This window comes from Malaclemys terrapin, chromosome 6 (genome assembly GCF_027887155.1).
Source record: "Malaclemys terrapin pileata isolate rMalTer1 chromosome 6, rMalTer1.hap1, whole genome shotgun sequence".
NCBI lineage: Eukaryota > Metazoa > Chordata > Testudines > Emydidae > Malaclemys > Malaclemys terrapin.
The window spans coordinates 102,813,598-102,838,938 of NC_071510.1; the positions used below are offsets into that span (position 1 = coordinate 102,813,598).

General features: G+C 44.6%; 1 protein-coding gene across 2 annotated transcripts in view; it reads right to left on the reverse strand.

The window, feature by feature from the left end:
• Window positions 1-25,341, reverse strand: part of PARP8 (poly(ADP-ribose) polymerase family member 8) — a 171,592-nt gene that overhangs the window by 60,861 nt on the left and 85,390 nt on the right. For both annotated transcript variants that reach the window (XM_054032717.1, XM_054032719.1), the window contains exons 6-9: window positions 24,459-24,536; window positions 12,341-12,435; window positions 7,212-7,272; window positions 1,662-1,752 (exon numbers count right to left, since the gene is read on the reverse strand). In XM_054032717.1, coding sequence (XP_053888692.1) covers window positions 1,662-1,752; window positions 7,212-7,272; window positions 12,341-12,435; window positions 24,459-24,536 — 325 coding nt within the window. The remainder of the gene's footprint in view (window positions 1-1,661; window positions 1,753-7,211; window positions 7,273-12,340; window positions 12,436-24,458; window positions 24,537-25,341) is intronic.

The following is a 25,341-nucleotide window of genomic DNA, read 5'->3' on the forward strand; positions in this document are numbered from 1 at the left end:
CATTCCTAATATTGTTTCAAGTACTCATCATAGTACAGATAAATTAATTCTTGAAAAATATCTATTTCTGTCCAGAAACTATACTCTAATGAATGGGTTTTGTTTTGCATTTTTAAATATATATACAGTGTATATTCACCTTAAATAGTTAAAGTTGGCAAAATTATATGCAAGTGAAAACAGGATCTTATAATGGCATGTGTTGGGCAACCTTGCAAATATACATATATTTATTTATTCCATATATTTCCGAAACAGGAACCTAGAGGTATCTTATCAATATAAAAAATTCCATACTACTCATAAAAAACGGAAAAAAAGAACATTGGTAGTAATCTGGCTAGGTACTAAATAAGAACAGAAATTTCAAAACACTTGTATTCTGTATAACACATCTGAAACAGCAGCCAGCCATATTTTGCCTCCCTTTGAACATACAGTACATCTGTTTCTTCCATCAGTGAATGGCAGACACACAAGGAAAGATATACATACCATAAGGTAATAACAAGTTATTACTCAGAACAGTGTTTCATGGGGAAAGGTTGAGGAGAGAGAGAGAGAGTTCCTTCATATATTGATATGTGAGATTGAGCTCATTGTTCTTTTTTACTGAAAATCACTGGCAGAAACAGCAACTGCACTATACTCATAAGATCAATAATGGCAAAGCACCTGTCTCTCGCCCTGATCCTGCAATTGACTGCATACAGGCTCAAGGGTGCTTCTGCACAAAGTTAGCTGCAGGATTGGGGCCTATAATTCCTGTTTTAACCTTGTCACGAGTGCAAAAGTTTTATTATCGCTTATGGTCTTGCTAGAACATAACCAGCTGGATAAGGATTTGCAAAGTTCACCCTCTGTTGCTGAGTGTGTTAGAATTTTGATTTCATATTGGAGTTGGCTAACACAATAATAAATTTTAACATAAAGTTACAATAGCTATTTGCAATAAATAAACACATGAACATTTATAAAAAAAATATATTCAAATAGTAAGATGTGGTGAAACAAGACACTAAGCCAAGCATAAATAAGGTACTGATATAATGAACAGATCACAGCTTGCAGAAAGCAGTTGCAGACAATGGAGTCCCTAAGAAATGGCTTACTAGGGTATTTTTCCCAGACAAATCATGACCGGAAAAATATCTTCATTGTTCAGGGGCAGAATTCTCCCACAGACATAGATCTGAACTGAGAGCCAGGATTGGAAGCCTCAGTGGGTGTGAATAGCAGTTCACATGAAAATGTTGTACTGTAACTCCTCCATGTGGATGCTATGGGCATGAACATGAAGGTCCGAGTCCACACTAATGTAGTCCTCTTTGAAGAGATGCAAACCCAAGACTTTTACATTCACATCCGCAGTGTCCACACAGGGGAGTTATAGCACAGCACTTCGGTGTGTACTGCTGTCAACACCCTTTTAGTCCAAACCGCGGGGCAGTGTAGACATGCCCTTAGTATTGATCATGCAAACACTTATGCAGAGGCTTAACTTGAAGTCAATAGGACCACTCACGATAGTAAAGTTAAACATGTGCAGATATATTTTCAGGATTGGGGCTTTAGCAATGAACATGTATATCTGCTACCCTATACATGGCTCACAACTAAGACATCGTACACAGCACAGGAAAAATGCAAATGTGACTAACCTGGACCATTTAAGTACTGTGTAAGTGAACAGTGCAATCGCACTATTATAGGCTCTGTGCGGATTACATCCCAAGCCACAGCAATCTCTTCCTGATTCCAGAGAAAAAGAAAAACAACAAAAATCATTAGCCATCATCAGGAACTGTTTATGTTTTGTCAGTCAACCCTTGTGCTGGTGAAGAAATATTCAATGGAATGTACTCATCTAAGCTATTATTTTCATCTGTTTGTCCACTCCTGGGCTCTGCTCCATCAACTAGGAGATACTAGCTCAAGAGGAGAGCAAAAAGAGTGAACAGGGTGGGAAATACAACTGGTCCCACAGTAGAGGGCTAGAAGAAACCAGATGGCATATTCCCCCTTGCCTTGAGACTAAAGAAATCCTATCACAGGAGAGTCAGGTATTCATGAGGGTTCAGGGGCAAACAGAACCATCCTGTGTACCACGTTTACCTGGGGAAATTATATCAATACAGATGCTAATGCTGTTCCTAGAATCATTAACTTTCACCCTTGTAAAGGGAGGTTATTGCACAGATGTGATGGCAAAGTGAGAAAATAAGGAAAAGAAAAAGAGAAGGTTACTCACCTTGTGCAGTAACTGAGGTTCTTCGAGATGTGTGTCCGTGTGGGTGCTCCACTTCAGGTGTTGGTGCGTCCCAGCACCATTGATCAGAGATTTATGGTAGCAGTGTCCACACGGGTTGCGCATGCACAGTAGGCATCTCGCAGTGCTGTTGGTGCCATGTCTAGCACATGCACGACCCAAGCCCTCCAGTTCCTTCTCTACCGCAGAGTCCTAATGGCGAACTCCGAAGTAGAGGGGAGGAAGGTGGGTAGTGGAGCACCTACAGAGACACATATCTCGAAAAACCTCAGTTACTGCACCAGGTGAGTAATCTTCTCTTCTTCTTCGAGTGCTGTCCCTGTGGGTGCTCCACTTCAGGTGACTGTAGAGAAGTATCCCTCAGAAGGCAGGAGGGATACTTTGGGTTCATTTGCATCGTGGGGGTAAGTACGGTTGGAGTCAACTATGGTGTCAGCCCTAGAGTCTTGAGTGATAGCACAGTGCTCAGTAAATGTGTGGACAGAGGCCTAAGTGGCTGCCCTACAAATCTCTAATAACAGAACATTGTTTAGGAATGCTATAGAGGATCGTGTGGAATGTGCTGTGATGTGTGTAGGAGGGTCTGCTTTTCAAATATGATAGCAATGTTGAATGCATGTGGAGATCCATTTAGACAATCTCTGAGTGGATATCGCGCAGCCTTTTGAAAGTTCAGTAGTAGGAACGAAAAGTCTAGGAGATTTCCGGAAAGGTTTGGTCCTTTCCAGGTAAAACTCTAACACCCGCCTGATGTCCAATGTATGCAAGACGGTCTCTGTTGGAGTCTCGTGAGGCTTAGAATAGAATGTAGGAAGATGGATTGGTTGGTTTATATGAAAGGATGATATTACCTTTGGTAGAAATTTTAGGTGCAGGCATAACGTGACTTTGAAGAATATTGTGTAGGGAGGATCGGCAATGAGAGCCCCTATCTCACTCACCCATCTGGTGGAAGTAATAGCAACCAAAAAGGCCACTTTCATGAATAAATGTAGTAGGGAACAGGTGGCTAGGGATTCAAATGGCGTTCTGGTGAGGCATTTCAATATCAGATTGAGGTCCCAGGCCTGAATAGGTTGACAAACCTCTGGGTAAATGTTCTGGAGACCCACAAGGAAGCGTTTAGTAATGGGGTGCATGAAGACCGATGTCCCATCAATTTCATGATGGAATGCTGTTATGGTCATGAAGTGGACTTTGATCGAGCTCACTGCTAAATCCGAGCATTTCAGCACCAGTAGGTATTCCAGCACTAATGGTAGCGGCGTTGTGGAGGCTGTTACGTGTTTTTCTTGACACCAGGAGGAAAATCTCTTCCATTTTTGAAGGTAAGTATTACACCTGGTCACTTTCCTGCTGTTTAGTAATACGTGTTTGACTTGTTCCGAGCAGGCTAGTTCGCCACAGTGGACCCATGCAGGAGCCATGCTTGAAGATGGAGTTTCTCCAGATTGGGGTGAAGAGTGTGACCATTGTTCTGAGACAGCAGGTCTGGATGGCAAGGGAGAGCTTGAGGGGCGCATATCGCCATATGCATCAGGTAAGGGTACCAGGCTTGCCTGGGCTATGTTGGGACTATGAGGATGACCTTGGCCTTGTCTAGGCGTATCTTGCGTATCACGTGTGATATCATGGGAATTGGTGGGAACGCTTACATGAATTGTGCATCTCATGTGATGAGGAAGGTGTCCCCCAGTGATCGTGGTCACATTCCCGCTCTTGAGCGGAACATTGTGCATTTGCGGTTTGTCGGGGATGCAAACAGGTCGATGACTGGAGTGCTCCACTGGCAGAATATGGATAGCAGGACTCCCTCGTTCATTTCCCATTTGTGGTCTTGAGAGAAGTAGGGTAGCAGGGAAGAAAGGAGGCTGAAATGTTTATGTTGCGGTGTATGCACCAGTTCCACACTTTCATGGCTTTGGTGCATAGTGAGTGAGATCGAGCGCCCCCTTGGAGATTGATGTAAAACATGCAAGCAATGTTGTCAGTCATTACACAAATTGATTTGTTCTTTATGTGAGGTAGGAACAGTTTGTAGGCATTGTGGACTGCGCATAGCTCTAGTAGATTGATGTGTAGCTGAATCTATGCAAGAGACCATTTTTCTTGAACTGTATGCTGATGCATGTGGGAGCTCCAGACTATGAGCGAGATGTCTGTCGTGATTACTACTGATGGGGGTTCCTGTTGGAATGGGATGCCCATGATACATTTTCTGGTCTTGTCCACCAGTGTAGAGAGTCCAGGACACAGGGTGGTACTGTAAGTCGTTTGTGCAGGCTGTGCTTGCTGGTTATGTATACCGAGCTCAACCAGCCCTGTAGGCAGCACATATGTAGTCTTGTGTGTCGTACCATGAACATTGTGGCTGCCTTGTGTCCTGGCAGCTGTAGGACAGTCAAGCCGGTGTTTGGGGGCTGACTCTTACCTCTGTGATAAGGTTTGTCAGCGCTGTGAATCTGTTCAGGGGCAGGAATGCCTTGGCTTGTATGGCATCGAGATGTGCCCCGATGAAGTCCAGCTGCTGGACGGGGACTAGAATGGATTTTCGTTTATTTATCTGTAGCTCTAGATCCCTGAACAGATGTGTGATCATCGTCTGGACTGCGTCCTATGCTTCTTGTTGAGTTGGACCTTTGAGAAGGAAATCTTGGAGGTCAAGGGCTGAAAACCAGTCCCCCCTTTGCAGCGCTAGAAGTATCGCGCCCAGTGTGACCATCTTGAACTTTTGAGTGTGTATGAACTTGTTGAGGTTCTTAAGATCCAAGATGGGTCTCCATCACCTGTTCTTCTTCTGGGTCAGGAAGTAGTGGGAATAGACCCCCTTTCCCTTGTATTGTAAAGGTACTCGTTCCATGGTACTTAGTTGTAGAAAATGATCGGCTTCTTGTCATAACAGGTGCTCGTGAGAAAGGTCCCTGAAGAGGGATAGGGAGGAGAGTAGGGTAGGTGGTCGGTAGGTAAAGGGGATGGTATATCCCGATCATACGATCTCTAAAACCCATTGGTCTGTGGTTATTGATGCCCAGATGTGGTAGAATGGGCAAAGGCGGTGACCAAAGCATGGGGACGAATTGGGTGTAAGCACTGCCTGGTGAGGGAGGTCGTCCAGACCCTCAACCAAAACTTCAAAATTGTGGTTTGGGCAGAGCCAATTGAGAAGTTGATGGTTAAGACTGAGGTGCTGTCTGTCGCTGCGAACATTGACGCTGTCTTTGGTTCTCGTATAGGCGTTGCTGCTGTCAATTAGAGGAGGAGACTCTGGGCCTCTGATAAAATTGCACCTCCTTCTCTTTGCAGATGGGGTGTAGATCCCCAGAGTGAGCAGAATGGCTCGGGAATCTTTCATCGAATGGAGCACCTTGTCCATCTTGATCAAGAACAATTTCTCTCGGTCAAAAGGTAAGTCCTCGACCTTGGTTTGGAGTTCTTTAGGAATGCCTGAGAATTGTGACCAGGACACCTGGCACATCACTACGGCCGTGGTTCTAGCTGCTGTATCTGTGATGTCCAAAGACTCCTGGAGGGCTGTTTCCACAACGAGTTGACCTTTGTTTAGAATGGCCTTGAATTGTGCTTGTTTCTCAATATCCTATAGTTATCATAATCATATTTTGCTAATATAGCAGAATAATTGGCGACTCTGAATTGTAATGTCGCCGAGGAGTAAACTTTTGTCCAAAGAGCATGTGTTGGCATCGGGGGTAGCGACCTGGCAGAAGACTGCCTATGTTTCTGCGGTGCTTTCTGCGGAGATGTCTGTGCCCTCCTCCTTGGTCTGTTAGAGGAAGGCATGTCTCCTGTCCCTGAAGGGAAGGGCGCCCAGATAGGAGGCCGGTGGTCCATCTCTGGTTGGAGAGATTTCTCCATCAAGAGCATTTTGAGGTGGAGATCCCGGTTGCGCTGGGCTTTCATCTTCAGGTTACTACAGTGGGTGCATTTTTGTGGGCTATGTGCCTCACCGAGACATCAGACACACAAGGAGTGCCCGTCAGAAACGGGCATTGGTTTGCAGCAGGAGCCGCATTATTGAAAGCCTGGGAGCCAGCATCTTGAACAGTTAACCGACCCCGCTGTGGGGAAACTACAGGGAGGGTAAAACCGGAAGCAGTAAAAAAAACAAATTTCTAAAAAACTAACACTAACACTAAATACAACTTTATAACTGCCTAACTATCTAAACTATTATTTCTAAAGGTATGGGAAGAGTGAACACTGCCCCAGAGCTCTGTCTTCAGCTGAGGATGGTTGAGAAGGAACTGGAGGGCTCGGGCCGTACGCGCACTGGACCCGACATCAATGGCACTGCAAGATACCTACCAGGCTTGCATGACCCGCGTGGACATTGCTACCATAAATCTCTGATCGATGGCGCCACAGCGCACTGACACCTGAAGTGGAGCACCCACAGGGATCGCACTCGAAGAACTATGTTTCCAGGGAGAAGGGGAGGCTGGGCAGCACTGTTATCTACGTCCTTTGCCACTCAAATCTTTCCCTAGAAGGGAGCACTGGTGGCAAACTATGCAAGGTGAAACTCATCCTAGGTTGTCTCCCCTCTGGGAGCATATGATGTGGTTCCATATAGCTAAGGCCCTATGGCAGCAAAAAAAGCAATGTACTGCCTTTGCCTCAGTTCATAAATTCATACGTTCCAAAGCCAGAAGGGACCATTGTGATCATGTAGATTGCCCTCTTGTTTATTCCCAAGGCAATTCTAAATGAATGTAACAAATAAATAGCTAAAAATATGTTAGTAATGGGTTTGCAGATTGACAAGAAAATGTTTCCACTGAGAACTCAGTAGCAATCAATAATGTGACAGGAGCTTGTAAAGATCAAGAATCCAAAGAGGGGAAATCTCTGACAGAATCTCATATAGGACAGAATTAAATGGGTATTAATGTTCATTATATAATTATATGATTAGATTACTTACATCAAGAAAGCTAACATCAATATGCAGATCAATGTCTACATCATCAATGGCTCCATATTCCCTGAAAGGAAAGAATTATATTACTTTCCAGCTACTGTTCAGCCCAAAAGCATCTATAAGAGGAGAGATCTTAATAAGAATAAAAGCAGTAATGGATATTAAAGTTCATATTTAACTGGGTGAGGCCAACATTTCCATAATGGGTGACTTTTTGCTGTATTGAAAGGGATCAACTAACAGCCTCTGCAAATAATACTCCAAGCCTTCAATAACACAGATAATCACATTTGAGGAACTGCATATCTCAAGGGAATTGTAATGGGCTACTCTGTAATGGACAACACTGGGTAAATGACAGCTATTTACCTCTAGGTTCACATTTGGTTTGTAGTGACCAAAAGCCATTAACAACTGATGGCCGCAATGAAATGACAGCCTTTGTGTAATGAAGTGTTTGAATCCATTCCAGTTCTCAATGAACAAGGTATCCACTCTGCTACAAACAGCATCACAACTGATAGTCTGAACAGGAACAGAAACTGAACCATCATTCACTCTTAAATGCTTGGGTTTGTTCCCCATACAATAGATAAGATTCACCTATGGAAACAGGCAAGGATCTTTGTATAAGGCTCCTAGTAATGGAAAGTCTGCTATGAGTTGCATAAAGCACCTTCTACCTCACCAGTCCTGGGAGGCTTACAGGTGTCTAGTTCATCTCAGAAAGTGTGCAATGCGGGCTGGACAGCCAGGAGAGCAGGCTAATTAATTTCCTCCCTTTAATAGCTGCCACTGAGAGAGCTTCTTTGGATACATCAATGGAGGTTAAAGCTCCCCTTGGTGAAGGAAACCTTCAATATTATAACCACTTGTCCTTCCTGGGGTGAATCCCCCTATAACACTGCAGGCCAGGCTGATGCAGGGAGGTGCTATTTGTGCCTCCCTGAATCTACAAGAGTGCATCTGGCCTCATGTATCTATACCTCAGGTTTTTTGCAGCTGTACTGCACACCATCTTGAATTATTGAATTCTATAAAACTCACTGGGAGTTGTATTTTATTGTATAAAGTTGGTCCCCGCAGAACCGAACTGGGGCACATTGGTCAGGCAGCATGGGGAAGTCTAAGCAGGTGTTGTTTGTTCTGGATCTACTCTGAAGATAAAAAGGTACTTAATTTTCCAGCAACATCAGATGTAACACTAAAGAGAGAAATCACACTCCTGCTCCTTCTCTGGGAAACCCTGAGAGGTACTAAAAAGAGTGTCTACAAACTGCTACAGAAAAATGAAAAAAGCTAAGACCAAGGAGACAGGTGTAGTTGACCTGACAAAATTCCTCTCCCCCTCCAAAAAACCCTGTCTAGTAATTTGGAGAAACTGCTAAAGAATAACGGAACCTTGAAGACTACCCTGTAATGCTGTCAAGGTCAGTGTTAGTTTGTGCTATCTGCCACATGCAATTAATGCGGGACTCCCCAAGGCACAGTTTTAACTCATGCACATAAGTATTTTAAAGTGCTTGAACTTTTACATTTAATGTGTGACTGGTTTGCTTGTGCTGGTTTCTCTCTTGTATTGTCCTCTCATGTTTTGCCTCCTTTCAGTGACCTTCCCGCAGCATATCAAAGAACTGTTGAAAAATACAGGCTAGAACAACTACCTTTCACGTACATTAGACATAAAATTTGTGTTATGTTCCTCTTCCACCTAAATTACTTAAGTGAATAGTATTTTAGAGCAGAATCAGCAGTGTTTTTTCCTTAAACGGTCCCTCTTTAAAGCATAACTGACCAGTGCTTGCTGTCACACATAACTGGGATAGCTTTCTTTTCACCCGTTTCCCACTGCTTCCATAGCCTGAGGTAGAGGTGGTAAGAAAGACCTCCCAGCCAATCTATTAAACTTAACAGTGGCCTGAGATTGCATAAACTGACAATCATGCAAGAATTAAACTGAAAAATTAACTTTAATATTTGAAAATATTCTGTCAATATACTTCAAACTACAGCAGCAGACTGGCCTTGCGGACAATGGAAGGAACCAGCCCACAGGGCAATTGCCCAGCAGCTTAGTCCAGCCCTGTATAGACACAAACCCTGAGCCTTCAATGAACTTGGTGAAGGAGGAGCTTTATGAAGCTGTACTGGCTCCATGGAACTCACTGCTGTAAAAGGGCCTACATTTAAGATGTTGCAATACTGTGTGCACTAAGTAGCTAAGCTCACTAACATGCATTAAAATGCAACCAGTGCAAAAGGTCTCACATTTTTTATTGAATTGCTTGAAGAACCAAAGGCCAGATCCTGAAAGTCTATGAGCAATGCTTATTTATGCAAGCAGGACCATGAAACTGAATGAGACAATTCAAGTGCTAATATTACTCAAGTGAATGAGTGTTGAAGGACTGGGCCTTTGAGCAAAATCCCACCATTAAATAAAAATGTAGGTGAAACAACAAAATACACAAAGCTGAGTGAAATAAGAGGAGATAAAAAGGGTACAACCAAGGAATTTTCATGCTCTCTAAAGCCCACCCCTATTCATAAGGGATTTTAGGGCTATCCCCCCGAATAAAGTTGCAGGAGCTAGGAAATACTTCTCCTACCACAGCCTACAGTGAGGCAGGAGAAGAGGTCATCACATAGTCCTGATGTGGCAGTGCAGCTCTTGAGATCTTTCAAACAAACCTTCAGGAGGCTGGTCCCTCAATAATCAATGTGAACAGACTCTGAGGGGTTTGGTTCATGTGGCAAATAAACAATGTGTGAAGGGTTTGCCCATCTCTAGCATCCAGAACTCAGTGATGAGGAGCTGAATACCATGCATGCCTAGTGTCTGCAGAAACTCCTCTTTTTACCTTTAAAGTTCTCTGGTTGATCGATAATTAGACAGCAGGGGAAGAGGCAACTCTCACAGGGGATGTCTATACAGCAGCTGGGTGAGTGCTTCCCAGAATGGGCAGATAGACACACAAACTCTACTTGAGCTAGCATGTGAAAAATAGCAGTGTGGCTATAGCAGCATGGGCAGTGGCTCGGGCTAGCCTCCCAAGTATGTACCTAGGCGGTCAGGAAGGATTGTATTTGGGTGACTGGTGCTGCCACAGCCACACTGCTATTTTTAGCATGCTAGCTGGAGCAGAGCTAGTGTATGTCTATCCACCAACACTAGAAAGCGCCCTCCACGCAGCTGTGTAGACATGCCCTTCGATATAGTCTCATTCAGCGGGTGCCCCCAATGTCATTGTCAGTTGTACTTGGTGCAGTCAGGGAATTAGGATTAGAGGAGAGGATGAAACTGAATGCCTAATGTTGCATTTTGTGGTTGCCAAAGATATATGGGTATTGTCAACTGCTGAAGAATTTAAGAAGCACAAAAGTTTTCCACATGCCAGAAGCACTCACAGATACCAAATTCTAATGAATTGAGCCCTAAGAGATGGCATAGCCCACAATGAAGAAGATTATTCAGTAAATTAAATGCATTAACATTTGAAAAAGGTTATATTCATTGTTGTAATGTTAAGTGCCTGAGGGAACATATTATAAAGGTATACAGAATTTCACACAGTGTAGCAGTTAACAGTCTGGCAACTAAATGATTATCTCATTCATTTCTTAAGTCATGTACAACTGCTTGGATTTAGATTTCCAATGTCCTTTAAATCGAATGAATTTCCACTTAACTTCAAACGGCAGATAATGAAGACTTTTTTCTTTTAGGAATATCATCCAAGGAATTAAATATATGCCATTAAAATGTACACTTGATAAATTAAATCGGCATGTTATTCAGCAGCACCACACAACTTTGTTTTAAACAATATCTCTTTTCTTAGAATACAAGAGTTAACATATTATATAGGTTCATGGAAATTGTTATATGCAATATATGCAAGATGACCATTAGATCCCGTATAGTTTTTTATTTCTTGTCTTATATCATAGTATCAAGGTGATATTTTCTCCATCACTTTGCAACCAGCTCTGTTAAATCTTGCCTACTGGTCATAATGTATTTATTAATTATTAATTATTATTGTTATTATTAAAATAATACCTCATGAAAACATTATGGACTACATGACAGAGCAAAGATAGTTTAACAAATATTTTGAGTGAAATTATGCTTAACAGTAATTTTAATCAAAATATAACAGCCCAATCCTGTCCCCATTAAAGTTAAAAGCAACACTCTCATTGACTTCAATGTTTACAAAATGGTGCCTTAAGAAACTGTTCTGAGCATAGGCAGCTGTATTAGTAAGTTCAACAACATTACAAAGCAGAGCTCAGAATCATCACTGCTACATCATAATGTTCGTTCACTTTCCATTAGTTGATATAAATTATCACCCTAGAAATCTGTGGCAGTGACGGATTCCGTGACTTCCCGCGACCTCCAAGACTTCTGCGGCTATCAATGTGGTTGACCCCAGGGCTGCCCAAGCAGCAGGCTCCTGGCTCCAGGCTCCCCCTGGGGTCAGCCAAACCAGGTGCTGCTGGAGTGGCTCCGCAACCAGCTGCTCGGGCAGCCCTGGAGCCAGCCACACCAGCCACTGCTGGAGCAGCCCTGGAGCTAGCCACACTGGCCACTGCTCAGGCGGCTCCGGACAGCTGGCTCCAGGAACTTCCCGAACAGCGACTAGTGCGGCTGGCCCCGGGAACTGGCTGAGCAGTGGTTCCGGGGTGGCCGGTGCAGTCACTGTTCAGCGTCCCCCGGCAGCTGGTGCCGCTGACCCCCTCAGCAACAGGCCCCCAGGGCACCCCCAGTAGATGTCACCCCCAGCAGCGTCCCTCTGGGGTGCCTCCCTCCCCCCCAAGATTTAGGCAGGGGTATTTATAGTGTAAGTCATGGATAGGTCACGGACCATGAATTTTTGTTTATTGCCCGTGACCTGTCCATGACTTTTACTAAAAATACCTGTGACTAAATCGTAGCCTTAGTTATGACCCTTTGTATAGTTTGTAATGGCGATCCTACATAGAGGCCTATCTGCAACATGTCAAACACGCCAGAATATAGCCAACTAGCTTCCATTCCCTAAACTTATGCTGCTGATTACCAATTTTATGTCCTTTTTCCAGCCACAGAACTGACAAGAATTTTACCCACTAAAACAATGTACCTGAGAGATACTGCATTAGGCCCATAGATCTCTCTCACTGCTGTCAAATCAGCTTCCAGTTGTGGGTGCTTGTGAAGTTCTCCATCGTAGTTAACCTGCAGATAAATGTAATAAGGTGGGTGTTTTTATTTTATTTTTTTACTAGTAGCAACATTTTCATAGCAACACTAAGTGCAAATATGGTGGTGTTACTCAAGTTGTTTCGTGAATTTCATCTGGTCTTTTCTCTTCTATTGTATGCCTCCATGTTCCATTGATGGTATGTTTACCATGGTGCTGTACCAAAACACAAGCTGCTGCTAAGGCCATATGAAAAAAAGAAAGGAAAAAAATTGACGAAGAAGCGATTTTTGTGAAAAAAATGAAAAATTCACTTTCAATATTTCCTTTCTATGAAGATAAATGTCAGTTTGTTGGTGAGTTTATTTAGCATCTTAACACTTGACCAATTTCATTTTTTACTGGGGGAAAATCAAATTGGCTGTGCAAGAGGAAAGGAGGAACTTATTTGAAAAAATTGTGTAAAATTGGCAAAATTCATTCCAAGTTCAAATACAGGCAGAGCTACCTCATTGTCCTCCTTCAAATTCCTTCTTAAAACTTTCCTTTGGCATGATGCCTATAAAAAACTTGAAATGGCCAGGCCACTTGCATGCCCAGACCACTCTCTATCATTCTGACCCATGTTGTCTCATTGTTTCCTTGTACTCCACCTTCTGTCTGTATCTATCTGTTTGCTCTTGTTTTATGCTTAGATTGTAAACTCTTTGGGACACAGACTGTCTTTTTTCTTGTTTTTGTAGAGTGTTTAGCACAAGGAGGTCTTGGTCCCTGATTCAGGTTCCTAAGCACACAGTAATACAAGTAGCAGAAGTAGTACTACTACTACTAATAATAAATATCTCTTATGGAAAAATCCTATTGCATTTAATAGGGATGAAATCTATGGGGCTCTATAGAAACTACCCAAAAATACAGTATGAAACCTTGGCCTCACTGAAGTCCTCCTTTCTTCCTAGATTTGTATAACTCTACTTGCTAATATTTCTCCAATCTAAAACCACTTCATTTTAAAAACAAAAATATAAACTGATAAAAAGTCACGAGACAAGGAAATCAATCACTTAAAAAATAATTAATTAGGGATATAGTATATAATTTTCAAAAGCACCTAAGTGACTTAGAACTCGTCACTTTGTTATTATTACTGATAGCCTACAACACCATAAACTGTAAAGTGACATGACCTAAGATAATCTTCCTTCTTTATTATTCCTCTTGAAAATGTGTGAATAATATAGTAGGAAATGTATCGTTGTATATCTCCATTGCATATGGGAGGTAGAAATAGCCAATGGAAGTTTAAGATCATAGAACAAAATCAATAGTTTCATTAGACTTGATGAGGTCCAAATAAGTTATATTTGTCTATACTCTATAAGGATCTACAACATATCATTTTAAAGGTATCAGGTAGTGTCCTTTAGGAAAAAATACTGTAATTCATAAATACTTTTACAGTTATAGTGAATATCTATAGATCAGGGGTGGTCAACCTGTGGCTCCGGAGCCACATGCGGCTCTTCAGAGGTTAATATGAGGCTCCTTGTATAGCTGCTGACTCCAAGGCTGGAGCTACAGATGCTAACTTTCCAATGTGCTGTGGGGTGCTCACTGCTCAACCCCCTGCTCTGCCCCAGGTCCTGCCACCACTCCAACCCTTCCACCAAGGCCCCTGCCCCTTCCCCCGAGCCTGCCATGCCCTTGCTCCTCCTCCCTCCCCACCAGAGCCTCCTGCGTACTGCAAAAAAGCTGATTGCGGCAGGCGGGAGCATGGGGAGGAAGGGTGCTGATTGGCAGGGCTGCTGGTGGGTGGGAGGTAATGGAGGCTGGAAGGGGGTAGCGAATGGGGGGCTGCTGACATATTACTGTGGCTCTTTGGCAATGCTCATTGGTAAATTCTGGCTCCTTCTCAGGCTCAAGTTGGCCACCCCTGCTACAGATGGTGTGGTCACCTTGTATCCTGTTACACTAGTTTAAATCTGGAGTAACTCTGCAGAAGTCAATTTCCCCAGATTTGGACGAGTATAAAATGAAATAAGAGCAGAATTTGGCTTTGTCTCGCTGAGAAAGGCAAAGAATGAAGCACTAGAGTCCAATTCGGCCCTTCAAATATCCATGTAGACTTCCCACTGACAACAGTTGTTGTTACACAGGCATAACTGATGGCAGTACTGGGCCCTTGATTTGTATATCTTATGTAGTAGGATTCTAATTCTGAGATTCAGTGGTCTGTATCAAGTTTGACAGTTAGAGATGCACATTTCAACTGAATTAAGCAGTACTCATCTGATCCCCCTTTATAAATGAAAATTAGCCAATGATAATTTGACCACATTTGGAATTCATCAAAGAATCTGAAGCCCATCTGAAACTCATCAGTGTAGCAGCAGCACAAGGTTACCAGATGTACTAAGAACATTTAGGAAAGGGAGGGATCTGAGCTAGTGTATCACTGACTTATTCTGGTCAAAGATGGAAGGCATAGCTCTGGAAAGAGTCTTGTTCCTATCCTCTGTGCTGCAGAAGCTAGGGTCTAATATAGGCAAGGGGGAAAGGATGCTGCTGCTGGGGGACTGGCATTTTTCTGAGTCAGACAGAATAACTTGTCAGGGAGAGGGTGAGTAAGGTGAGGGTGGCAAGACTCCCATCCCTATACTCCTCCCCCTCAAGAAGGAAAAAAACTAGGACCCCATTACTCTCTCAAGTTGCTGACAATCATAAGCTCATCCTTTATTTTTTCATGTTAGATGAGGGAAAAAACGATCTTTTTTTTTTAAATAAAAATTCTGACACCATATATATATACTCCAGAGTTCTCAACCAGTGGTCCAGGGCTCCCTGGGGGGCCACAAGCAGGTTTCAGAGGGTCCATCAAGCAGGGGTGGCATTAGACTTGCTAGGGCCAAGAGCAGAAAGCCAAAGCCCCACTGCAAGGGTCTGAAGCCAGGACCCCAAGCCCTGCCAAGAGGGGCTGAAGATGAAGCCTGAGCAACTTAACTTCACAGGGCCCCCTGTGGTGTGGGGCCCCAAGCAATTGCCCTGCTTGCTGATGCTGGCCCTGGCTCTGATATGCAGAAAAACAGTTGCCACAAAGGTGTTCCGTGGAGTTTTTATAGCATGTTTGGGGGGGGAGGGGCTCAGAAAGAAAAAATGTTGAGAATCCCTGACTTAAACAACATAAATCTTGACATGATGTACTGATGAGTATAGAGTCCTGCATTATGAACGGAGAAGGGTGATTATCCCGTGAATCACAACATACTTGACTTGCCATCTTTTCTCTCCCTATTGTATGAAGCATCAGAAAAATCTGTCCCGAACAATATGTGGGTTGCCTGGCTCCCCAATATAATGCTTCCCCACAAAATTTCTGGTAATGGATGGCTAAGGGCTGGAAAGGACAGCAAATTCTGTGTTCCCCTGTTGGCAAGAGGAACACTATATTAGGAACATATCATATAAGGTATTGCCCATCCCTGTGATACAGCCCTAGCCACATTTATGAACATGCAGAGGTGAGTGGCAACTTTGATTAAAGGCAGAGATTCGGGGGGAGGGATAGCTCAGTGGTTTGAGCATTGGCCTACTAAACCCAGGGTTGTGAGTTCAATCCTTGAGGGGGCCACTTGGGGATCAGGGGCAAAATCAGTACTTGGTCCTGCTAGTGAAGGCAGAGGGCTGGACTCAATGACCTTTCAAGGTCCCTTCCGGTTCTAGGAGATGGGATATCTCCATTAATTTTTTCTTTCTTCTTTTGTTACAAATGCATCTGCAAGTTTACACCGCAAGAGCAGCATGAATAAGAACCAAAAGCAATGGTGTTATTGTTTCAACAAGAGCTGATCTGCTGTTATCTTCTGCAAATGTATAGGGGGTAGAGATTCAAAGGAAGAGTGCACAAAGACTCTCACAGAGCAGCAAGTATAAGGCCTGGTCTACACTATGAGTTTAGGTCGACTTTAGTAGTGTTAAATCGAATTAAGCCTGGACACGTTCACACGACGAAGCCCTTCCTTTCGACTTAAGGGGCCCTTTAAACCGGTTTCTTTACTCCACCTCCGACGAGGGGATTAGCGATAAAATCGGCCTTAGCGGGTCGGAATTGGGGTAGTGTGGACGGAATTCGACGTTATTGGCCTCCGGGAGCTATCCCCCAGTGCTTCATTGTGACCGCTCTGGACAGCACTCTCAACTCAGATGCACTGACCAGGTAGACCGGAAAAGCCCCGCGAACGTTTGAATTTCATTTCCTGTTTGCTCAGCGTGGAGAGCACAGGTGACCATGCAGAACTCATCAGCACAGGTAACCATGATGGAGTCCCAGGATCGCAAAAGAGCTCCAGCATGGACCGAATGAGAGGTACGGGATCTGCTCGCCATATGGGGAGATGAATCAGTGCTAGCTGAACTCCGTAGCAGTAAATGAAATGGCAAAATATTAGAAAAGGTCTCCAAGGCCATGAAGGACAGAGGCCATAACAGGGACGCACAGCAGTGCCGCGTGAAAATTAAGGAGCTAAGGCAAGCCTACCACAAAGCCAGAGAGGCAAACGGAAAGTCCGGGGCAGAGCCGCAAACATGCCGCTTCTACGCGGAGCTGCATGTCATGCTAGGGGGTGCAGCCACCACTACCCCAACCGTGTGCTACGACTCCATCACTGGAGAAACACACAGGGAAGAGGGTTCGGGGTACGAGGAAGATGAGGATGAAGATAATGTAGATAGCTCACAGCAGCAAGGAAGCAGAGAAACTGGTTTCCCCAACAGCCAGGATATGTTTATCACCCTGGACCTGGAGCCAGTAACCCCCGAACTCATCCAAGGCATGCTCCCAGACCCTGAGGGCACACAGGGGACCTCTGGTGAGTGTACCTTTGTAAATATTACACATGGTTTAAAAGCAAGCGTGTTTAATGATTAATGATTAATTTGCCCTGGCAATCTCGGCCAGGACAGCTACTGGAAAAGTCTGTTAACGTGTATGGGGATGGAGCGGAAATCCTCCAGGGACATCTCCAGAAAGCTCTCCTTCATGTACTCCCAAAGCCTTTGCAAAAGGTTTCTGGGGAGGGCTGCCTTATCCCGTCCGCCATGGTAGGACACTTTACCACGCCAGGCCAGTAGCACATAGTCTGGAATCATTGCATAACAAAGCATGGCAGCGTATGGTACCGGTGTTTGCTGGCATGCAGACAACATCCATTCCTTATCGCTCTTTGTTACCCTCAGGAGAGTGATATCATTCATGGTCACCTGGTTGAAATGGGGCGATTTTATTAAGGGGACATTCAGAGGTGCCTCTTCCTGCTCTGCTGAACAGAAATGTTCCCCGCTGTTAGCCATGCGGTGGGGGGGAGGGGTGAAGTGATCATCCCCGATAATTGGGTGTGGGGGGAGGCGGGTTAGTTGGGTTTGTGCTGCATGTTAACCCGGAAACCACAGCCCCTCCTTTTACATTGCAAACCCATTTTAAATGGCTAACCCAACGGGTGCTTGGTATTGGAAATGAGGGTGCTACTGTTTGAAACCATTCTCACATGATAAGAAGGTTAAAAAAGCCAAAAGACTGTGGCTTACTATGGCTGCCTGCAAGCCGAAATCTGTTGCCTGGCACTGCGTGAGTGATCTCTCACACCAAAACAGCAGGCCCTCAATATAAGAGGAAAAATGCGACCTTGTAACGAAAGCACATGTGCTGTGTAATGTGAACAGCAAAATTTAACGTGAAAGAGTGTACCCATTGTTCTCTAAAATGTGTCTTTTTAACCACTTCTCCCTTCTCCTCCACCAACTGCAAATGTTTCTCCTTCACAGAGGCTAGTGAAGATTAGAAGGAGAAAACGGCGGACTCGGGATGATATGTTCACAGAGCTCCAGATGTCCTCCCACGCTGAAAGAGCACAGCAGAATGCGTGGAGGCAGTCAATGTCAGACTACAGATGAGGACGAGCACAGTATGAACGAGAGGAGAGGTGGCGGGCTGAATCGCGGGATGAAAAGAGCAAGTGGCAGGCTGAAGATGATAGGTGGTGTCAGTTTGCAGACAGAAGGCAAGAGTTGATGATCCGGCTGCTGGAGCATCAAACTGATATGCTCCAGCGTATGGCTGAGCTGCAGGAAAGGCAGCAGGAGCAGAGACCGCCACTACAGCCCCTGTGTAACCAACAGCCCTCCTCCCCAAGTTCCATAGCCTCCTCACCCAGACGCCCAAGAACACGGTGGGGGGGCCTCCGGCCACCCAGTCACTCCACCCCAGATGATTGCCCGAGCATCAGAAGGCTGGCCTTCAATAAGAGTTAAAGTTTTAAACTGCAGTGTGTCCTTTTCCTTCCCTCCTCCCCCACCATCCCGGGCTACCTTGGCAATTATCCCCCTAGTTGTGTGATGAATTAATAAAGAATGCATGAATGTGAAATAACAATGACTTTATTGCTCTGCAAGCGGTGCTCGAAGGGGGGAGGGAAGGGTGGGGTGGTTGGTTTACAGGGAAGTAGAGTGAACTGGGTGGGGGGGGGCCGGAGGGTTCATCAAGGAGAAACAAACAGAAGTTTCACACCGTAGCCTGGCCAGTCACAAAACTCGTTTTCAAAGCTTCTCTGATGCGCACCGCGCCCTGCTGTGCTCTTCTAACCGCCCTGGTGTCTGGCATCGTGTAATCAGCAGCCAGGCGATGTGCCTCAACCTCCCACCCCGCCATAAATGTCTCCCCCTTACTCTCACAGATATTGTGGAGCACAGCAAGCAGCAATAACAATGGGGATATTCTTTTCGCTGAGGTCTGAGCGAGTCAGTAAGTTGCGCCAGCGCGCTTTTAAACGTCCAAATGCACATTCCACCACCATTCGGCACTTGCTCAGCCTGTAGTTGAACAGGTCCTGACTACTGTCCAGGCTGCCTGTGTACGGCTTCATGAGCCATGGCATTAAGGGGTAGGCTGGGTCCCCAAGGATCACGATAGGCATTTCAACATCCCCAACGGTTATTTTCTGGTCCAGGAAGAAAGTCCCTTCCTCCAGCTTTCGAAACAGACCAGAGTGCCTGAAGACGCGAGCATCATGTACCTTTCCCGGCCATCCCACGTTGATGTTGGTGAAACGTCCCTGGTGATCCACCAGGGCTTGCAGCAGCATTGAAAAGTACCCCTTGCGGTTTATGTACTCGGTGGCTTGGTGCTCCGGTGCCAAGATAGGGATATGGGTTCCGTCTATCACCCCACCACAGTTTGGGAATCCCATTGCAGCAAAACCATCCACTATGGCCTGCACGTTTTCCAGAGTCACTACCCTTGATATCACCAGGTCTTTCATTGCCCTGGCAACTTGGGTCACAGCAGCCCCCACATTAGATTTGCCCACTCCAAATTGATTCCCGACTGACCGGTAGCTGTCTGGCGTTGCAAGCTTCCACAGAGCTATCGCCACTCACTTCTCAACTGTGAGGGCTGCTCTCATTCTGGTATTCTGGCGCTTCAGGGCAGGGGAAAGCAAGTCACAAAGTTCCATGAAAGTGCCCTTACGCATGCGAAAGTTTCGCAGCTACTGGGAATCGTCCCACACCTGCAGCACGATGAGGTCCCACCAGTCTGTGCTTGTTTCCCGGGCCCAGAATCGGCGTTCCACAGCATGAAACTGTCCCAGTAACACCATGATTTGCACATTGCTGGGGCCTGTGCCTTGTGAGAGGTCTATGTCCATGTCAATTTCCTCATCACTCTCGTCGCCGCGCTGCAATCGCCTCCTCGGCTGGTCCTGGTTTTGCTTTGGCATGTCCTGGCTCTGCATATACTCCAGGACAATGTGCGTGGAGTTCATAGTGCTCATAATTGCCGCGGTGATCTGAGCGGGCTCCATGATCCCAGTGCTATGGTGTCTGGTCTGAAAAAAGGCGCGAAACTAGTATCTGACGGATGGAGGGGCGAGTGACGACATAGCGTACAGGTACAGGGAATTAAAATCAACAAAGGTGGCTGTGCATCAGGGAGAAACACAAACAACTGTCACACAGAATGGCCCCCCACAAAGATTGAGCTCAAAACCCTGGGTTTAGCAAGCTGTTGATTTCACAGAGGGAGGGGGAAGCAAATGAATACAGAACAAATCTATTTTTTATATCTTAAGCTGGCAGACGACGGTACAGCATGACCTCGGCATCTTCTGGATGCTTGGCAGAAAATACTGGGCACTTGGCAGAAAATAGCACACTACGACTGATAGCCATCATCGTCGAGACTGTTCGATAGGACTGAGCATGTCTGCCCAGGTGCCCATGATTGACAGGCACTGCAGTACGACGACGACGGATATCAATCGTAATATACCATCTTCTACCAAAAGGCAAGGGGCTGCTGCTGTGTGCAATGCAGCCCCACGTCTGCCAGCCCCACGTCTGCCAGCACACAGATCGCCAATGAAGGCTACCAGTCATACTGCACCATCTACTGCCAAAAGGCAATGAGCTGCTGCTGTGTATCAATGCAGTACAACGTCTGCCGGCACCCAGATGACATATGGTGATGGTGAGCTGAGCTGAGCTGAGCTGGCTCCATGCTTGGCGTGGTATGTTGTCTGCACAGATAACCCAGGTAAAAAGGCGCGAATCGATGGTCTGCCGTTGCTCTGACGGAGGGGTAGGTGCCTGACGACATGTACCCAGAACCCCCCGTGACACTGTTTTGCATCATTCAGGCACTGGGATCTCAACCCAGAATTCCAATGGGCGGCGGAGACTGCGGGAACTGTGGGATAGCTACCCACAGTGCAACGCTCCGGAAGTCGACGCTAGCCTCAGTACTGTGGACGCGGTCCGCCAACTTAATGAACTTAGTGTATTTTATGTGGGGACACACACAATCGGCTGTATACAACCGATTTGTATAAAACCGGCTTCTATAAATTCAACATAATTTCGTAGTGCAGACATACCCTAAGAGTTAAAGGTCCCAAAAGTGAAAGGTCTGATAAATTTACCGTACTTGAATGACTTATCATTAGACAGTCTCCACATTTAATCTGAGACATGATACAGATTTTTTTGTCCCAACATAACAACAGTGGGTAAGAGCTCATAAAAAGAGTTTAAGTGATTTAGGAAGATAACTCCTAAATCCCATTTCAAAGAGGACCGCATCAAAGCATATTAACAAACGGTGCGTCAGCAGTGTCCACACAGACGGTCTGCAGCAAGCTAATACAGGGTAGATTCACACCCCACCTTGGCATGAATGAATTCTTAATGTAGACAAGCCCTCAGTCCCACTGAAAATCAATAGGACTTAGGTGCCTAAGTCATTTAGCTACTTCTAAACTGTTTACCCAACTTATGTTTTGGGGACATTATGTACAGGTGATTCAAACCTTTCCGCTATGACCAAGACACTATGGGCATGTCTACACGTACAACGTTGCAGCGGCACAGCTGCGCTGCTCCAGCACATCTGGTGAAGAGGCTCTATGCCCAGCAGGAAAAAGCTCTCCCATCAGCATAATAAAACCACCTCCAGAACAGCAGAAACTATGTCGGTAGGAGAAGCTCTGTGCACACGAGCACTTATGTCAGTGTAATTTATATAGCTCGGGAGTGGCTTATTCACACCCTGAGCGACATAAGTTATGACGACATAGGCTGTAGTATAGGCATAGCCTATGTCTTTTCTTCACCATCACTCCCAAACCCTTTCCTCTTTTACACTTTCCCCTTTTCTCACAATCAATTCTCTCACTGTTTCAACTGTCACCAGTTAGAAATGGTAAGATTATCTTTGACTAGCAATTTCTTCTCCAGCTGTATTTTTCATGTGGTTAAATTGGCATTTATCACTTTATAAACAGTTTGCATATCTAGAAAGAGAGAACCCGGCAGAGACTAAATTAGTCCAAAAAAGGGCCAAGTTTATATAACTCAAGGACTGTGTTGAAAAACGGAAGATGTAGAACCAGAAATTAATTAACCAAAATTGGTGTGTCATATATTAGGCATAATCGGTAGACAAAATAATGAGGGGATGGGCTATTCCACCAATCACTCCCTTTTTGGGGTCGTTAAAAGATAAAGCCTTTGGGAGAAAAATACAGAACAGATGGAGGCTACTGGCATGAGTGTCACCATCATGGCGGCCACCCCCACCATCTCCCCAGATCTTCTTTGTCTTAATCCTGATGGCCAAGGAGAGGGACACTGATAACATTGCCACCTCTACCAGCTCCAGCAGAAACCAAAACACCACTTGGAATGAAATAGGACAGGATTTTAACAAGAGAAGCAGCAACAGCTGCTCCAGCTCATCTCAACTAATTTCTTCTCTTTTATCCAAAAGGATGGCATTACCTTCTCTGATACCATCTAGGAGACAATCTAAGAAGGTTTTTATTTTTTTCCTTTTAAAACTCTTTCCAGATAAAGGGAAAGGGAACAAGAAATGTCATCAGAATGAAAGCTTTACTTAGTACTTTACATTTAAAATACTTTAACTGTTTTCTCTTCTTCTCTGTATCTTTAATAAAAGGTTAAAAGGCTTTTCAATGGGGTCTTTGCCATCGTACTAAGCAGGCTCAGGTCTCTGTATACCGAACTCCTTGTTTAACACTGTTTAATGTCAGTCAGTGACTGGTTATGTTAACACCTTTGGCTCATTTATTCCATCTAAATTAACATAGCACACCCTTATGGGGCTTCTCTATTACTTGTCTTCCTATTTGCTCTCTTCATTCATCTCTCAATTCTTCTATTGCATTAATTCTTCATGCCTTTTTTTTCTACACAAAACTCTTTAGAACTCACTTTCTCTTTATGTGGGCATGTTTTCACTATGGAGCTAAATCGGTACTGCTGCAATCGATGTGGTGGCATCGATTTAGTGGGCTGGTGAAGACGTGCCTAATCGATGGGAAAACATTCTCCCATTGATTTCTGTACTCCACCTCCCCGAGAAGTGTAAGGTCAGTTGGCGGGAGAGCATCTCCTGTCGACACAGTGCAGTGTAGACACTATGGTAAGTGGATCTAGCTACGTCTACTTCAGTTACGTTATTCACATACCTGAAGTAACGTAACTTAGATCAATTTACTGCAGTAGTGTAGACCATGCCTGACTCTCTCATTTTATATCCCATCTTATAACCTGTCTCTTTTCCTCTCATTAATGCACTTCTAATGATCTCTTGTCTTCTCTCTTCCTCTTTTTGCTTACTCAATATTTTGTACTCATTCAGGACAATCACAGCTGTTGATTTTTTTGCTTTTGGTGATTACTGTATTTTATTCCCGTCTCTCTCTGTTGTCTTTCCATGGAGCAAGGGTGCTACATAAATAGAATGTAATGTTACCAGTTCAAACACAATCTAGACAAATATTGACCAAAACCTGTTACTATTTAACAGCTAATTGGTAGCTTATGGAATGGTGTTCTCAGTCTGTTTCCTGGTGGCCGCATGCCTATATAACAAAAATCATCCCCATGAACACTGTTTGCACTTATTGGCCCCTTGGTTGATGATTTCTGGACATCAAGAGTAAAGAGAGTGCCCTAGTCAAACACTCCATTGACCTCTCAAAAGAAATAAGTACAAAGAGAACATTTTAATTTCCAGTAGGGACTAGGATATCGTAATAAATAATTCTGCTGAGGGAACAAGAGGGAAAGGCACAGAGATATACTTATTTTTTAAAATCAGCATCTCTAGGTGAATTAGACTACAGAGCTCAGAAAGGAGAAAATTTACTATAGTATAGATCACAAGACTTTTGTAGCTACCGCTTTTACCGTTAAAATGCAGTGCTATTATTTTTACCAGATGTCAACTCCAACGCATAACAGTTTACAACCCTATTTTGCTTCCATTGATGTAAATAGGATATATGCTTTATAGAGTGAACAGTATTTCCTGGAAGCTATAAAATAGATCCCATTTTCAAAAACATCCAAGTTACAATCAGTTTTCTTGTCCTTACAACTGCACAAATTTGAAGATTAATATAAAACTCAAAATAAATCATCTCAGAAGCCTTTCGAAGGACATTGTTTGCAACTTTAAAATTATTGGGAAAATGTTCTCCCTTACCTGTCCCCCATAATAAAACTCTTCAGAATCATTATCTCCTTCAGAATCTTCTTCAACTGCACTATTGTGCCTTGAGTCCTTATTTAAAAAAATAAATAAATGTTAGCAAATGAAACAGGAGAATGACATTTACTTTTCTTTTTTTAGTAATTATGTGATGTTACAAATAAACACTTCACACACTTTATTTAGAGTTTTCATTAGGAACTTCTAGGCAAGAGGATCGTGGGCCTGATTCAACCAATGAATGGTAAAATTAAACTGTGTCCCTATAGGTAGGGCCCAACCAAATTCATGGCCATGAAAAATGCATCACAGACCGTGAACTCTGGTCTCCCCACCCGAGAAATTTGGTCTTTTGGGAGCTTTTACCCTATACTATGCAGATTTAATGGGGTAGACCAGTGTTTCTCAAATTGGGGATCCTGACCCAAAAGGCAGTTGCGGGGGGGTCACAAGGTTATTTTAGGGGGGTTGCGGTATTGCCACCCTTACTTCTTCGCTGCTTTCAGAGCTGGGCAGCCAGAGAGCGGCGGCTGTTGCCCAGGCGTCCAGCTCTGAAGGTAGTGCCCAGCTCTGCAGTCAGCAGTGCAGAAGTAAGGGTGGCAATACCATACCATGCCATCCTTACGTATGCGCTGATGCTTGGAGGTGGCTCTGCCTTCAGAACTTGGCTTCTGGCCAGCAGCCGCCACTCGCCAGCTGCCCAGCTCTGAAGGCAGCAGCACCACCACCAGCAGCCATTCAGAAGTAAGGGTAGCAGTACCGCAACCCCCCCTACAATAACCTCCTCTTCCCTGGCCGCGGCAAGTCTGGGGCAGGTCTGTGGTGGGGCCGGTGGGGAGGGGCACCTCTCCCCGCTTTGGCAGTTCTATGGGGGCGT